Consider the following 16,564-nt stretch of genomic DNA (forward strand, 5'->3'; position numbering starts at 1 on the left):
CAGACAATAGGTTTCCTGAGTAGTCTTTTTATTTGTGCTTTCACGCCAGACGACAGCTTCAATTTCACACATAAGGTTTCAGCTTTATAATGTAACATATATGTACACAGAACTCTCTCTCTGATCCTGACTCCCGATCTGCTGGCTATGTGGCTCTTTTATGCCGCTCTCCCCGTGTTCACTGTAATCAGAATCAGGTGTTTGCATAATTTAGCTCAGGTGTAAGCGCCCTTACCGCTCTTTCTCTCTCCAGGCGGACGCTTGACTACGCCCCCGCTGCCATACACTCTTTGATTAAAATAATCATGGTTAACTCAATACATTTCTAAATTGACGTCTGAAAATATTGGCTTGGTGCCAGTGTAAGTCCAAGATGACACAAGACAAAAGTTACTGAGTGCACCTTTAAGTTTAAACACTCAACCTAGAGTTAAACGTTCTAAACTGTTTATATAGGCCTATATATATATATATATATATATATATATATATATATATATATATATATATAACTAAATGGGTCTATCAGTTGTATAGGACAGAAGAGAGTAAAAACATGTTCATACAGTGGAAGTTGCGATGTTCGCGCCAATTATTATATTAATCGAAAGCTGTAAACAACTTGCATGTGATAGTTTTGTCTTGTCTAATGTTAACCATTTAAAATTGCACTGAACATCGTACTGAGTGGCTGTTTGTTTTTCTGCAACTTATATGATATGATGTCCTTCTGTTTATAGTTACTAAGATTATATTATATAGATCGACTTCTCAACTGCCCAATAGCAGACCGCTTGTAAATAGCTCTTTGTCAATCCGAACGCAGGAGACGGGACCTGTCAGAAAATCTACAAAAAAATGTACTTAAAACGCAGGAACATAATGCGCATGCTCGGTCATGCAGCAAATGATTGGGTGAGAACAGCGCGCGAACAAAAATCTATGTTCAAAGTTGCTTCCGTAATGGAGGTCGAAAGACACACGTGCTTTTTCTAATTAGAATCTGTGAAAAATAAACGCAAAATGGAAAGTAACCTAATAAACTAGAAGACATCACGGGGAAGTTTGAGAGGTAAGTCATCAAATTATCGCGTCTGTGCCGGTTTTAAAAAAATAAATAATTTGTATATAATGAGTAGGCTAAACCTGTGAAGCTGGATTCCGATTCATGAGTGTTGTATATAGAGAAAATGCTTTAAAAGGGTTTTCTTTTATTGCAGGTCTCTGTCTATAGACAAGGAAACGATGGACAAGTACGACAGGTACAGAAACACAACGTTAATAGCATATGTGAACGTTTGTTCTTTATTGTCCATGATGATATTTACAGCACAGTTACATTCTGAATCTACATTTAGCTGGGGAGGCTTGTGGGCAATTGGCATGACGTGTCAAGAAGTGTGACATGCTATACAATCTTAAGCAGATTTAAGATTAATTGAGAGTATACAATATATTACTACTTAAAGAAATGAATATTGCCACTCCCCAAGACTATTTAAGTGAACTGCTCTGTCTGTCTGTCTGTCATATTGCAACACTCTTAAATAGACCAGATAAGTGACAATTGCATTGTAAAATGTATCTTAATCGTGAATTTTGCCATTCACTTGGCTTTTAAATTTCTTCACTCTTTATTACATGTCCATAAAACATTCAGCTCATTTCACAGTGATGATATTTGACAGTTTTTTTGCCTATATCAGAGCTGACAAACAACAATCTGTTCATGTACAAAATGACAAACTTAGAAAAAGTTATGCTTGTTCAAGCATAACATGTTTTTCCTTTGCATTAAAGAGGTTAACATTGAATTTAAAGTAATGGACAGTGTATATTTATATGCAACTGGTAAACTTTTCACCACTTTTTTTCTATATATTTTTTTTTTATTATATAGCCATGCAGTGTAACAATTCGTTTTATGTCATGTAGTCGCTCACTAAAGATTTTTAGTTTTCACTTGTCACCCGAGAAGCGACACAAGCATGTCTGATGCAGGTCGTATGGTCTTAACCTTGTTTTTTAATTAAATATTTGTGAGGTAAAGGAGGTGTCCTTTAAACTGTTACACCGTTTTTACCCAGTGAATCTTTATGAAACATGCTCTCTGAAATAGATCTACTTTGCTCCTTCTGTTGAATCTGCCCCTCACATTTTTTGGGAACGTGTCCACGCTGTAGTATTTTGGAGAAAATTTTGTTTGTTTGTACGTACCTCTATTTTAACTAGTTTTTCTTTGCTTTATAAAGACGTTTTATTTGATTTTCACAGTTTTGATAAGTTAATATTTTCTGATTAATCTGTTTATTTTTCTTGCCATGTTTTTTTTATACATAAGTGTAAATTTATGTCTATAAAGCCCCTATTTGCACTTTTTTATAAAGACTTAAAATATTATTTAAATACTCTTTGTACCTCCAACAACTCCAAAGCACTGAAAACCATTGCACTATGTAATGAATATAATATCTTGGTATTATTGTAAAATATATCTTTAGTATTTTGTACTATGTATAGCCCTGGCTTGTTTCTAAAAAAAAAAATGTCTGATGCAGGTGTAAATTGACGGGTCCTTAAACAAGCCCTCAATATTAAATCTCCAACTGATTGACAAATTCACTTGTGAAACGGATTTCTGTGAACCGTATGACAATGATTGATTTATGATCAATAATATGGTAGTAAACAATATATTGTATTAAGCCGCTTTTTGTATGGCTTTATCAATGATTAATTCTTCTGCCACAAGAATGTAATGCATTTTAATTATCTGAATATTTTTATATAATATTTTATAATTTTTATATAATTTTTTTTTATATTTAAAGATAACTATGTATAATTATTTCATCATTATATATTGAATTATTGTTATATGAGGGGCTTTCTGCAAATATTTGTATGTGCGATTAATTAATCGGGACACCATGTAATTAATTCTATTAAAAATTTTAAAATCTAAAGCAGCTTCCTTTTAGTGACGACAATTTTTCATATAAACATATTATTTTTAAAATCAGAGTATTCTTAGTTTTTTATCATGTAGAACTACCGGAAATCCGTGTCGAATGGCCATAGCAGTCATTTTGGCCGTTAGATTCCAAACGTCTCAATTGAAAAATACCCAATTGAGAGATTTCATTCAGTTTGGACACTTCTATTTTATTCAACCATTGTAGCCTACTGATCAGCCAATTTAATCAAATTAACGATAGCACTCGAGACCTCTAGCAACGTTTCTTTGTCAAAGACAATAACTACGTTTTCATCCAAGGACTTTTTGCAAAAAATGTTTTAGCGCATCAAAACAAAGCTGTAATATGTTTCCATTTATATCAAGCTCATATGTCGATAGCTACTTCAAATGTTGCGGGAAATGGTTTGAAAACACTTCTTTTTTTTTTTCTCGAGAAAATTGGCATTAATGCAAAATATAGGCCTATCACATGACAGAGTTTGCCCCAATCATAAATGATGCGTAAATTATGACGACAGTATAGGCTATACATCATTGAAAGCCAATTTATTGTTCATGATTATGGACTGATTTTAACGGCGTATAGATCCAATCTGCAAACACATCTGCGTTATGACAATTCCAGGAGTGTCAACACAATTATCTTGTATCATTCACATCAACAATGCACGGAGAACAAATGACTGGCCACTATTTTTTATTAATCGCGGTAGACATCCGTTTATTTATTAAAGCTGCTTTTCCCACACCATTCAGAATAATAGACAACAGTCATGGAATTAGTACAAACTAAAAATAAATACACAATACTAGGAGAAAAACATCAGTGTGCTTTTTTGGAACATAATCCAATTCTATTAAATTATTATTTATCTTACTTTTGAAAAAATGCCGGCAATATTCCCTGTAATATCTCAAATAAATTACCAAATTAAAAAAGCATTAAATAAAAACAATTAATTAGGCTACCAAACGAAAAAAAAAATAACTGTATATATATATATATATATATATATATATATATATATATGCCTTTTCTTTACATAAACTTAAATTAGCCTTAACCTGTTCAGTAGAAGAAAACAGTCGGCTGAAAATGACGTTCTCAGAATGTTCTGCACTTTTTTTCAAGACCATAATCTATCAGAACTATTTGTCCAATGCTGAGTTAACTTTCAGAAAACTAGCTTTTGAGCATTTTAAAACGTATAAATATTTTAAATCTAACCTTCTTTTTCTCGGATCACATTCGCTGAGCTTCTTCTTAAAATGTCAATTGCATTATGACGCTAAATTAAAACCATGACGATTTGCTTTCGGGTCGGAACCGATGACAACATGCGATAGACGCAACATCAGGACCAATATTACAGTCCTATCAGAAGGGCAACTGCTCCCTTTGGATTGCAATTCCTCCTCTGATTGCATTTATTTGTGAAATTAAAATGACAATAAGCTGGTTAATTTCAATTAATTGTCTCAATACTCTCCTCATTTTACCAAAACTGGAAAAAAACATTTAGGGACATCTGGGAGGTCAATTAGCGATAAACACACATTTCTGTATGTAAACGGCTTAAGGCCAGATTTCTGTTGCGATAAACCAAAACTTTTGCTTCAATGTGTTTTTAGGCATGACGTCTTCTCGCACACCATTTTTATCAATAAAAGGCCATTTTATGGAGTCAATTCCACGCCACATATATTTGCAAAAATATAAAGTATTGCAAAATAAAATAAAGTTTTGCAAAAGAAAAAAGTATATTGAGCAAAAAAATTACTTTTTTTTTTTTTTTTTTTTAAACAAAAATGAAGTATAACAAAAGTTTAAAAAAATGTATCGACAGAAAAAAAAAGTTTTTCAAACAAAAACAAAGAATTGCAAAATATATATATAAAATATAGCAAAAACCAAGATATAATTAATTGCAAAATTCAATGACTGTTAAAAGAAACTAAAGAACTTTTATCCTTTTTTATCTCTGCAACAGATTTTTAGGCAGCAATGATTTTGCCACACATCTTTTTCTTTGCAATGCCTACTAATTATTTCGCAACGCTCCTCTTAATCTGCATTTCCATCACACGTGAGCTCGTGATACCGTTTTGCCTTTGTGCTTCACTTTTCTGTGCGTTTCACTTTATGGCACTGTTTTGACGTGGGGGTGGAGTCAGGGGATTGGGGCGTGTACAACGGGCTCAGTGATGCCTCCCTGGAAGTTATGTCATTAGCTTGAGACATGAATCAAACATCATCGCCGAGCAGAGGCATGCAGGTGGATCTCAGGTAAAGCTGATTGTTTCCTTTTATTTAATTAGTATTAAATGTGTTTTAACAGCGTTTGCTTCAGATAAAGAAGTTAGAGATCAGTTAAAGCAGTGGATTTATTAGCCATACTCGCTAACGCGTCTGAAATAGCCAGCATCGGAAAAGTCAGGTATCAGCAGGATTGTATTTTTATATTCGAAAGTTATTACTAAAATAATATTTTCAGAATATGCAAAAGCATAAACATTTTACTTTGTTCCCTAAGCTCTGCATTTAACTTTAATTTGAAGAAGAATAAAACATTATATCAGATGACTATATACAGTATAGTAGCCTACAGATGTTGCATCTTTTTGCAGATGAGACAAGAGTGAGAGCAGCAGCAGGCAGGGGCAACTGATATAGGAGACCCAGACACAGGCCCTAAACAAGTAAAGCTTGCAAAAAAGGGCCTTTTAACACAAGTGGTTTGAAATCTTTGATTGGCTTGAATACTTGATTGAGACCAGGGAAGAACAGAAAGACAACAAATAGTACATTATGATGGAAACACAAGGAAAGAGATGCACAGAGATGGAGACACCAGGAAAGACAAAGAGTATGGTGTGCATTAACAGAAATAGTAGATACAGAAGTTGTTACTGAAACAGTATAAAGTGTTCTTCCAAAACAAGCAATTTGTCAGTAATGCATTTAGCTGTAGGCTATTTTGTGCTTTGCGTGCGGTGGGTCTGTGTCTGAGCAAAGCCCCTAGTCTCTTCAAACTCTAAAAACACCCCTGTTACAGTGTAGATGCAAATTATTAAACCAATAGATACAGTTGAGCAAATCAGTAAACTTGTTTATGTATCAAACTGTAATTCCAGAAAATGTGCGTGTAAATTCGCTCTATCTCCCGCTCTCACACATCAGCAGCGCGTCTGAGCACCTGTTGAGTTTAGGAAGCGGGAGCAGTGAGGAAGATTTTTGTCACATAGTTATACAGAGACATAAAAACCTTTCTAAACCTGTTAATTCGACATGCAAATTGCGTTATACGACGTCTCCGTTAGCAAGCGACTCGATAAAAAAAATCGCTCCTGTTCATAATCAACAAAGCTGTTAACATTGCGCGATGTTGGAGCGATCTTAATTTTTACGCCTTTATTTTGGCGCTCCATCATCAGTAATAATGCAGCACATTTTACAAAAAGAATGCTTTGTGTACCAGCTGCACGGTGAAGAGAGACACTACCTGTTACATATTTCTAGAGTTCCATTCCATCCTCTGGGCTAAAATGCCCCCGAAATTCAGTATAGGCTATGGTGGCAAATAATCCATCTGTTCCTGTTGTTTGATATAGTCCTAGTCCAAATACACACATTTTGATCATTGGATTTTCCCTGAACAATTTGTTTCATGCCGTCCGTTGTGCAGATGTTTCAGAGTCAGTGACGGATCTTGCGCCATAAACGCACACAGAGGGGCGCTCTGCATCAGTCCGGTGTAATGCTCATGCCTACATTTCGTGACGTTCGTACCATTTATTCAAAATAATCTGTCCTAGTGAGTAACAATTTCGCTCCCTGTGCTACTTCAGTTCCATTTGATAACCTCAAGCATCTGTCTGTTTGAAAAGCCTCCTCACCAGCTAGCCAAAAGTGCGGGACGGATAGATGTTATTATATATATTTATTAAGTAAATTAGGTCTGAGAGAACTGAGAAAATCTAATGTAACTAAATGCTACAGTGTAGTTATAAATAACATTAACAAAAATAATAGCTAATGTAATAATTAATAAATAGCCTCAATGTTAAAACAATGATACAATAATAATTTTAAACTCAAACACGTTTAGTGTATGAATCATATCTCTGAATAATTCATTTGGCATGGAGTTCCTAAGTCTTAAAAAAAAAGGATAGTTAAAAAAAAAAAAAAATGAAAACACAAAAGAAGATATTTAGAAAAATATCTACACTCTGTAGGTCCAAACAATGCAAGTTAATGGTGATCAGACCTTTTGTAGCTCCAAAAATCACATAGACAGCATCAAAGTAATCTATCCAGTGGATAAATCCATTCTGAAGCAATATAATAGGCGTGGGTGAGAAACAGATAAATATTAAAGTATTTTTTTTTTTTTTTACTTTAAATCTCCTCTCTCACTTCCAGATGTGAAAGTGAAGATTTAGAGTAAATAAAAAAAAAAAAAAGACTTAAACTGGTGGCCAAAAGTTTGAAATAATGTAAAAATGTTGCTCTTATGTAAAGAAAGTGGTACTTTTATTCACTGAAGTGGCATTTAGCTGATCAATGTATAGTCAGGACTTTAATAATGTGAAAAATTAGTATTACAATTAAAAAAAAAAACTACTTCAAAAGTTCTCATCAAAACAATCCTCCACATGCAGTGATGACAGCTTTCCAGATCCTTGGCATTCTAGCTGTCAGTTTGTCCAGATACTCTGGGACATTTCACCTCATGCTTCCTATTGCACTTGCCATTGATGTGGCTGTCTTGTCGGGCACTTCTCACACACCTTACAGTCTAGCTGATCCCACAAAAGCTCAATGGGGTTAAGATACATAACACTCTTTTCCAATTATCTGCTGTCCAATGTCTGTTTCTTTGCCCACTCTTAACATTTTCTTTTTGTTTTTCTGTTTCATAAGTGGCTTTTTCTTTGTAATTCTTCCCATAAGTTTTAAGATGAAGTATAGCATGTCACGTCACATTGCAGGACAAAGTAGTCACTGCTTGAATTGTCATGTCAACTACCCAAAAACAATTCTTTTGAATTTATACAAAAGGCATCCAGGCCATGCCTACATGTACGGTTGCCTTGAAAATTGTGGCTGTTATTTGAGTGTATGTAAGGGTTTCTTGTTGTTTCTGTGTAACAGTTAGTGTTGTTGCTTCTGCAGATACCGGCAGGAGGGTAAGGAGGCTGCCCTATGCGGTGATCTGCCTCGTGCTTTTGAGCTGTTTCAGCTGGCTTACCAGCTGCAGCCGAGTGACAAGCTGAAGAAACGGATCCAGGCCATACAGGAGCTAGTTCAGAGAGAGGAGGAAGAGAAAGAGGAAGAGTTTGTGAACGTAAATGATTCTGGCCTGCAGCTTTATAAAGGCCTTTTTGACAAACTTTACGACCATCAGAAAGAGGGTGTGGCATTCCTGTACAGTCTGTACAGAGATGGAAGAAAAGGCGGAATCCTGGCAGACGATATGGGCCTTGGCAAGACTATCCAGGTCATCTCGTTTTTGTCAGGGATGTACGATGCAGAGCTGGCCAATCACACGCTGTTAGTCATGCCAACATCTCTCATAAAGAACTGGGTGCGTGAGTTTGGCAAGTGGACCCCCGGCATGCGGGTGAAAGAGTTCCACGGTGCCAGCAAAGCTGAGCGGAACAGGAACTTGGAGCGAATCCAGCGCAAGGGTGGCGTCGTCATTACCACCTACCAGATGCTCATTAACAATTATGGGCAACTTGCGTCCTATGACCAGCGTGAGTTCCGTTGGGACTACGTAATCCTAGACGAAGCCCACAAAATCAAAACTTCATCCACTAAAACAGCCAAAAGTGCTCATGCCATCCCAGCAAAAAACCGCATGCTACTGACTGGCACTCCAGTTCAGAACAACCTACGAGAGATGTGGGCGCTTTTTGACTTTGCTTGTCAGGGGTCACTGCTGGGAACCTCCAAAACTTTCAAAACGGAGTATGAGAATCCAATCACACGTGCACGGGAGAAGGATGCCACACCAGGAGAGAAAGCTCTTGGATTGAGGATCTCTCAAAACCTGATGGACATCATTACGCCTTATTTCCTGAGGCGGACAAAAGCAGATATTCAGAATAAAAAGCAGAAAGCTTATGAAGAAGGCAATCAGAACAAGGAAGATCAAGAGAACAAATGTCCAAATGCTGGTCAAGGTGCAGAGATGCCATCGCTGACACGCAAGAATGACTTTATCGTGTGGACATACCTGAGCTCAGTGCAGGAGGACGTTTATAACCAATTCATCTCACTGGACCAAATTAAGGAGCTACTTCTGGCTACACGGTCCCCACTGGCAGAACTCACAGTGCTCAAGAAGCTCTGTGACCATCCCAGACTCCTCTCTGCTCGAGCTGTGACTCAGCTCGTCCTCGAGCAGGGGTCTGCCACTCTCTCCACCCCTCTGGAAGGTGAGAGTGTGTCCACAGCAAGTCAGATTGATCATATTTCAGATGAGACTTTGATCAGTGAGTCTGGGAAGCTGCAGTTTCTCGTGTCTCTGATGGAATGTCTCCGTGAGGAGGGGCATCGTACTCTGATCTTCTCCCAGTCAAGGAAGATGCTGGACATCATGGAGCGTGTCCTGCGGAACAGAGGCTTTCGTCTGCTGCGTGTGGACGGCACGGTGACACAACTGGCGGAAAGGGAGAAGCGCATTATGCTATTCCAGACAGACAGACGCTACACTATCTTCCTCCTCACCACTCAGGTTGGTGGCGTCGGCATCACACTAACTGCTGCTAACCGTGTTGTGATCTTTGACCCAAGTTGGAACCCTGCAACAGATGCTCAGGCTGTGGACCGTGCCTACCGCATTGGCCAAACTGAAAACGTCATTATCTACAGACTCATCACCTGTGGGACTGTTGAGGAGAAGATTTACCGCAGACAGGTAATTTTAGCTAACTTGATCTTGCCTGATAATGCTGACGAATAGTAAGCTACCATGCTTGGTAATGTTCAAATATTTTCAACGATATTCTCTTTATAATAAAAGTCACTTAACAGGATAAATTTAAGCAAATACGCTGGTTTCTTAGGTTTGGAGAGTAATGGAATACATGTAAAGGGAATATGTATTTAAAATAAAAAATATAAGTAACCGTGTTCCACTACAGTTACAATTGAAATAATTGGTAATTAGAATAGTTACATTCAAAAAGTATTTTGATTACTGAAGAGATTACTTTTGCATTGTATTGTCATTTGTTTAATATAATATTTAGTCCTTTCAGATGGAGAACATTTATACATGTAAATTATGCAATCCAAAGTGCATTTGAACAGTGGTCAAACACTTTCTTATGATGTGTTACATTCATACAAGCAGACAGAAGTAAGTTTGGAGCAGAAGAAATTGAAATAAACCTTGTGTAGATGTCAGCTTTATGCTAGGCTAAAATGCTATTTCTTGCCATTTTACATGCACGTTACCAGGCATGATCTTATCTTATTATCAAGAAAATTCATGTTAGATTATAATTTCTTTTTTTTGTAAGGCCTTTGATATTAGGGTAAAAATCATATTCTTGATCATTTTTGTATTGTTTTCCTGTTAAAATATCTAAAAATCATCTAAAAATATCAAAATCTACCAGTGTAGTACTCCAAAGTAATCCAAAGTATTTAGAATGTTACTGACCTTGAGTAATTTAATGAAATTCATTACAATTTACAGCATATAATCTGTAGTGTAATACATTTAAAAAGTTACCCTCCCTGCTTATTCATAGTACAACATATGATATATAAAACATACAATATTGCAACATAACAGTAAACCGTCTGGGAGAGTTTGGTAGTATGCAGCTGTATGCATGTATCAGTATGCAATGTTAGCTGATAAGTAGATTTAGTCTAGTCTCAAAGTTTGTAGTAAAACAATCATAACTGTGTAATTTTAATTATGCTACCTCATTTGTCAGCATTATGTCGGTGAATCACATTCAGTCTCTGTTACTCAGTTGCTCATCATGTCCCTATGGAGAGTCTGCACGAGCAACAGGTAGCTGGCTGCAGTTCACTTAACAGCCGCAGGTGTCATTAATAACAAGGGTGTCTGAATCTTACATACTACATCTTTAAATATTGTTCTGTTTCTCACCCACACCTATCATATCTCTTCTGAAGGCATGGATTTAACCATAGGAGTTGTATGGATTACTTGTATGCTGCCTTTATGCCCTTTTTGAACCTTTAGAGTTCTGGTCACCACTCGCATTGTGAGGATCAACAGAGCTGAGATATTCATTAAAAAAAAGTCATACACATCTGGGATAGCATGAGAGTGAATGATGAGAGAATTTTAATTTTTGTGTAAACTATCCCTTTAACACTTCTGTATAAATGCAGTCTTCTCATGTGAAATGAGAAGTAGTGTATAATAGAAGTAAAATAATTAAGTAAATTGTGACAATTAAAATTTATGGGTGAACTTCTCCTTAAAGGCTGAACTGAGGTATGGTGAATTATGTGTTAATTTTACTATTTAGCAAGAAGTCGTTTCATTAAGATGTGTGAAGATGTTACTTTTAACTAGCTTTTTTCTAGTTTGCTAGTGTAAAAGAAAATACATTAAAAATAAATATTTTCCCCCCCTGTGGTGCTATATGTGCAGGTGTTTAAAGACTCTCTTATACGGCAGACAACCGGCGATAAGAAAAACCCCTTCCGTTACTTCAGCAAGCAGGAGCTGCGAGAACTGTTTAACCTCGAGGAGACACGCTCATCCTCCACTCAGCAGCAGCTACAGGCCATGCATTCACAAAATCGCCACTCGGACACCAAACTGGACCAGCACATCGCTCGCCTTCACAGTATGGAGATGTTTGGCATCTCTGATCATGACCTTATGTTCACTAAGGAGTCAGACGCCGATGAAGACGTCCCTGAGGATGCAGAATCACATCACTACATACAGACACGTGTCCAGAAAGCACAAGAGCTTATGCAGGCAGAATCAGAACTGCACGGCCAGCTGATGGACAGCATGGCCCAGAACACAGAACCGGCTTGGCTCAGGCAATCAGGGCAGCATGGTCTGGCCAGAGACTACCCAGGCCTTCCCCGTACCAAAGACTTGCCAATCACTGTGGATCTGACTCATATCAGTTTCGATGAGCCAGAACTGGAGGAGGAAGAGGAGCAGAGCTCCCTGTCCTTTGAAGAAGTTGTAGGTAGAGGTGTGCTTGTGGATGACACATATCCTCAGTCAGGTGGAGAAAGGGACTCTTCTGTTGTGAAGACTGCAGTTAGCCCTGCTGCTGACAGATTGGCTGATAGTCATCATGTAATCACACTAGATGACAGTTTAATTGTTGGGGATGAGCAACAAAACTCTGTATACACTTCATCAAGGCTCTCGCACAAGTTCCCCAAGCTGGGAGATCTTTCTGTAATGTCTGATCATCTTGATGACGAAAAAGCTCTGACGGACAGTTCCCATTCAAATGTGCTCTCATCGCCCTCATCTCCAATGGCCACTGCAAGGGAGTCTTCTAAGGCAGAGATCGAGTTACTTCAAGGAAACTTCAATTTGCAGATTGAAGACAGTGCAGATATGTTCTCCATTGAGGAAGAGGAAGTTCATGAAGAAGGAGAGTCTGTAGCCGAAGAAAGTGCTGAGTTTCAACTTCAGATGGATGTCAGTGGAGAGAGACTGGAAGCAGCCAGTATACATGAGGGCAGACAAGTCAGTAACCATGACAACAGTGAGGTCAATAACCATGAATCTGATTTGAGACAGCGTTCTGCTTTGAACACAAGTGCAGATGACTCGTATGTGCATTCTGTTCGGACAATGAAAAAGAGGCAAATCATTTCTGACAGTGAAGAAGAGGAGGAGAAGGAAGAGTCAGAGAGGCCATGTTTAACTAGCAGCCCATTGGCTAATGGCCTTTGCCGGCTGGGCTCCTCCACACCAAAATCTTCTCTGATTGACAGCTCTCGACTCAGGCGCAGCCTGAACACATCAGTGGCATCTAGAAGGTCACTCATGATGTCTGTGCTCGGAAATGATTCTGATGAGGAGTCAGCAGAGCTCATTGATGGAACAAACGAATCAGAACTGATATCTGAAGCCAGTGAAACTCATCAAGATGAATATGTGATGGAGGAGAAAGAGCCAAGTGGAGAAACTTTAAACACAGAGGATGCGCTTGAAGAGGAAGAAAGCGAAGAGTCAAGAGGAGACAAGGAGCAAGAACAATGGCACAGTGCCTTAACTGAATCTACTGAGGATGTTGAATTAGAGTCTTGTGAAATGATGGACCAGTGTGCCCCTAAAACATTTCCTCCAGAAACCTCCATTCTACCAGTTAGTTCCATTAGCAGTGACGTGACATCCACAAAAGAGACGGCCTCTGTGAACACGTATGAGTCACTGGTTCTGTCTGGGAAACGTAGTTTGGCAGAGGGTAGGAAGCAGGAAGCTCTAGATTTCTTTCTGAAGGCCATTGATATAAATGCTTGTGAAGCTGAAATCCAACTCCTGATAATTCAGTTGTACAGACAACTTAGCTAGGGAAACTAAACCATGCACACATGCGAGAGTTTATCTTATCTGTTCTATATAGTGACTATTTTTGTCAGGCTTTTTGACTAAACATGACAGAATCGTACAGAACAGACCAGAAAAACTTGTTAAGAGAAGGATATTGTGTATCTTAATACAATTCATTGTTCGTTTTGTTGTTGTTTTTTCAAGAATACCTCTGAATATTCTTGGTTTGTTATTGATTTTCCTTCTATTTATTCCCCTTGGTTTAGGATGGATTCCATTTATCGTAGCAAAGTGGATTGTGGAAAAAATTAATAAACAAATGTTTCCTAAATAGTTTCCTGGTTGATTTTTCTACATGCCAGAAATTCATCTCTATTTTTAACGATTCCAATTGTGTTTACTGCAATGAGAACATGTGAATGTAAAATCTTACTTGAAATATTTTTCAGGCAAGAGCTTCTGACTGCTTGTGCATTTCGGGAAGGAAGTGCAGGAAGAAGATATCTGGAGTCAGCCATGTCCGCCCAAATACGTTTAGTTTGAAAACACGTTGATTTGCTATGTTTACATCTGTCATCCACACTGGAGCGGTGTTTTGCACCACCATGCTTCATTATCACATATTTAAGAAAATGGAAACTGAAAATGAAAACTGATTAGTGTGGATGTTGCCTCCTAAAGGAATGTTCCAGTTAAAATACAAGTTGAGATAAAATACCACAAAAAAGTTTTTGACCCATGCCACAGTTTTTATTTAATACCTAACAAAAACTGTTTATGGGAATCCACTTAAAAGAAAAGTTTAAGGGAGAATGCAAAGGATCACCACAGCAGTTTACGATGTTAACGGAGGCAGTAAAATATTACGCTCCTCAATCATTGTCACTGTTGTACTTCTTTGTGAATATAAATACTGAAGTGGAGACACTAGGAGTTACCCTCTCATAACCTGGTTTAAAGGTTCCCTGCAGACTAACAGTTTTTCAAGTAAGCTTTTTTGTGCATCCACACAAAATAGAACAATTACACAAGAAATACCCACCCACTCGAGAAATATGTACACTTGGAACACCCGCAGTCTATTAAACGTTTTAAGATGTTTTAAGTAAAAGCATACCAATGGGTATTTGATTTAGACCACAATACTTTTTTTGATGTCAAGGTATAGTCAGGACTGATATAACTGTTTTGCATTTGTTAAAGCGAAGTTCTGCGAAATAGACTGAAGCTACCTTGATAAGATATCCCCAGTGATGGAACCGGAGGAAGAATATAACACCAATATATAAGTTAGGGCTTGAAAATAGGCATACTACTTTGAATTTTTATATTATGCATACTGTATTCATCAATGGCCATACATGAACGTGAAATAAAATTCTATGAAGTTGTACTGCATTACAAGCATTTATAGCAAACAGCATGCTCAGTAAAGTTTGATGCAAGACAAAGCAATTATAATAAACAATTACTCAACAAAACAATTTAGTTACCAATGAAAGTTGTTGAGAGTTCTTCATATGTATTTTTAACTACAAAGAGTTAATATTATATTAATAGAGAATATTAATATTTAAGAGTTTCACTTCCTAAAATGTAAGAGAACCAATCAGTGTTCTCTCTTCATCCAGCAATGATGATGCCAAGAAACCTACAAAGTATTATGTCCAAACCATCTTACCAATTTACTTAGCGAGTTTTTGCCATCCTTATTATAAACAAACATCCACACAAAACACTTTACAGTTGAGTTAAATTCTGTCCAAAATATTGAACCAGAGCTTAGTTAAATTGGTTGAAAACTTGACCTTTGTGCTGTTTAGATAGAAGGCAGGAGGATATAATCTTATTTATAATGAGATCAGAACTCGATGGGTGAATTTCCATTCCATTCATGCCCAACAATTCAATTTCTTTTCTATCTTCTCATTTATTTCCATTTTTTCTCCTTTCTGCTTTTCTGTTGAAAGTGATGATTGATCCTCACAGTCTGCTGCAACAATGAACACACTGTCGTGTTACCTGTTTAATGAACAAAGGTATATAGTCTATATTAGTAGATTATAGTTGCATGTGCATGTCTATTCATATTTATTATGTACAGTGAGGACAAAAATTATGAGACCGCTATAGTGAAAATGCTTCTATTCTGCACTTTTCTAATACTTTTGTTTGTTGTTTTGGTTACACTTTATAACAAGGTTACATTAACATTAGTAAATGTGTTAAGTATCATGAACTAACAATGAACAATATATTGTTTAAAGCATTTATGAATCTTAGTTAATATTTGTAAAAATACAACTTCATTGTTAGTTCATGTTTGTTCATAGTGCATTACTATATTATATATTATGTACTGTTAACATATACAACTTTTGATTTTAAGAAGGCAGATGCTATTTGGACACTGGTGCAAATAATGGTATTTGCTATTTACACCCCAGTGCAAATAGTGGCAGATATTATTTGCACCCCAACCCTGGTGCAAATAATGGTACATCCCAGAGGTGGGAGCAAGTCTTGAGTCAAGTCAAGTCAGTGACTCACCTCAAGCAAGTCAAGTCGAGTCCTGTTGAGTTTCAAGTCAAGTCAAGCCACACTAATAAAATAAATAGAGCTTAATTTTTTAAATAAATAGTTATTTTTGCTCTGAAAAGATGAAGTTATATACATATATTTACATAATTTTTTTATATGAACTACGTAACAGTAATGTGTTATACCATATATATATATATATATATATATATATATACTTAGAAATCATGGAGGGGTCTGAAATTGTCATCGTAGGTGCATGTCCACTGTGAGAGACATAATCTAAAAATTAAATCCAGAAATCACAATGTATGATTTTTTAACTATTTATTTGTATGATACAGCTGCAAATAAGTATTTGAACACCTGAGAAAATCAATGTTAATATTTGGTACAGTAGCCTTTGTTTGCAATTACAGAGGTCAAACGTTTCCTGTAGTTTTTCACCAGGTTTGCACACACTGCAGGAGGGATTTTGGCCCACTCCTCCACACAGATCTTCTCT

At 36.9% G+C, this 16,564-nt stretch overlaps 1 protein-coding gene and 1 pseudogene across 1 annotated transcript; one reads left to right on the forward strand and one right to left on the reverse strand.

Moving 5' to 3' along the window:
* The first annotated feature begins 1,230 nt into the window (after window positions 1-1,230).
* Window positions 1,231-13,792, forward strand: LOC127637300 (DNA excision repair protein ERCC-6-like). The gene is made up of 3 exons (XM_052118291.1): window positions 1,231-1,262; window positions 8,160-9,909; window positions 11,635-13,792. The coding sequence occupies exons 1-3, from the start codon at window positions 1,246-1,248 to the stop codon at window positions 13,537-13,539; spliced, it is 3,672 nt and encodes a 1,223-aa protein (XP_051974251.1). The 5' UTR covers window positions 1,231-1,245; the 3' UTR covers window positions 13,540-13,792.
* Window positions 13,793-14,308: 516 nt separating this feature from the next.
* The window catches only part of LOC127635806 (MAP7 domain-containing protein 2-like), a 36,117-nt pseudogene continuing 33,861 nt past the window's right edge, over window positions 14,309-16,564 (reverse strand).

Source organism: Xyrauchen texanus, chromosome 4 (genome assembly GCF_025860055.1).
Source record: "Xyrauchen texanus isolate HMW12.3.18 chromosome 4, RBS_HiC_50CHRs, whole genome shotgun sequence".
Taxonomy (NCBI): domain Eukaryota; kingdom Metazoa; phylum Chordata; class Actinopteri; order Cypriniformes; family Catostomidae; genus Xyrauchen; species Xyrauchen texanus.

Coding starts and splice junctions, on each gene's coding strand:
- LOC127637300 (XM_052118291.1), top strand. Junction 9,910..11,634: donor AGAAGATTTACCGCAGACAG/GTAATTTTAGCT, acceptor CTATATGTGCAG/GTGTTTAAAGACTCTCTTAT.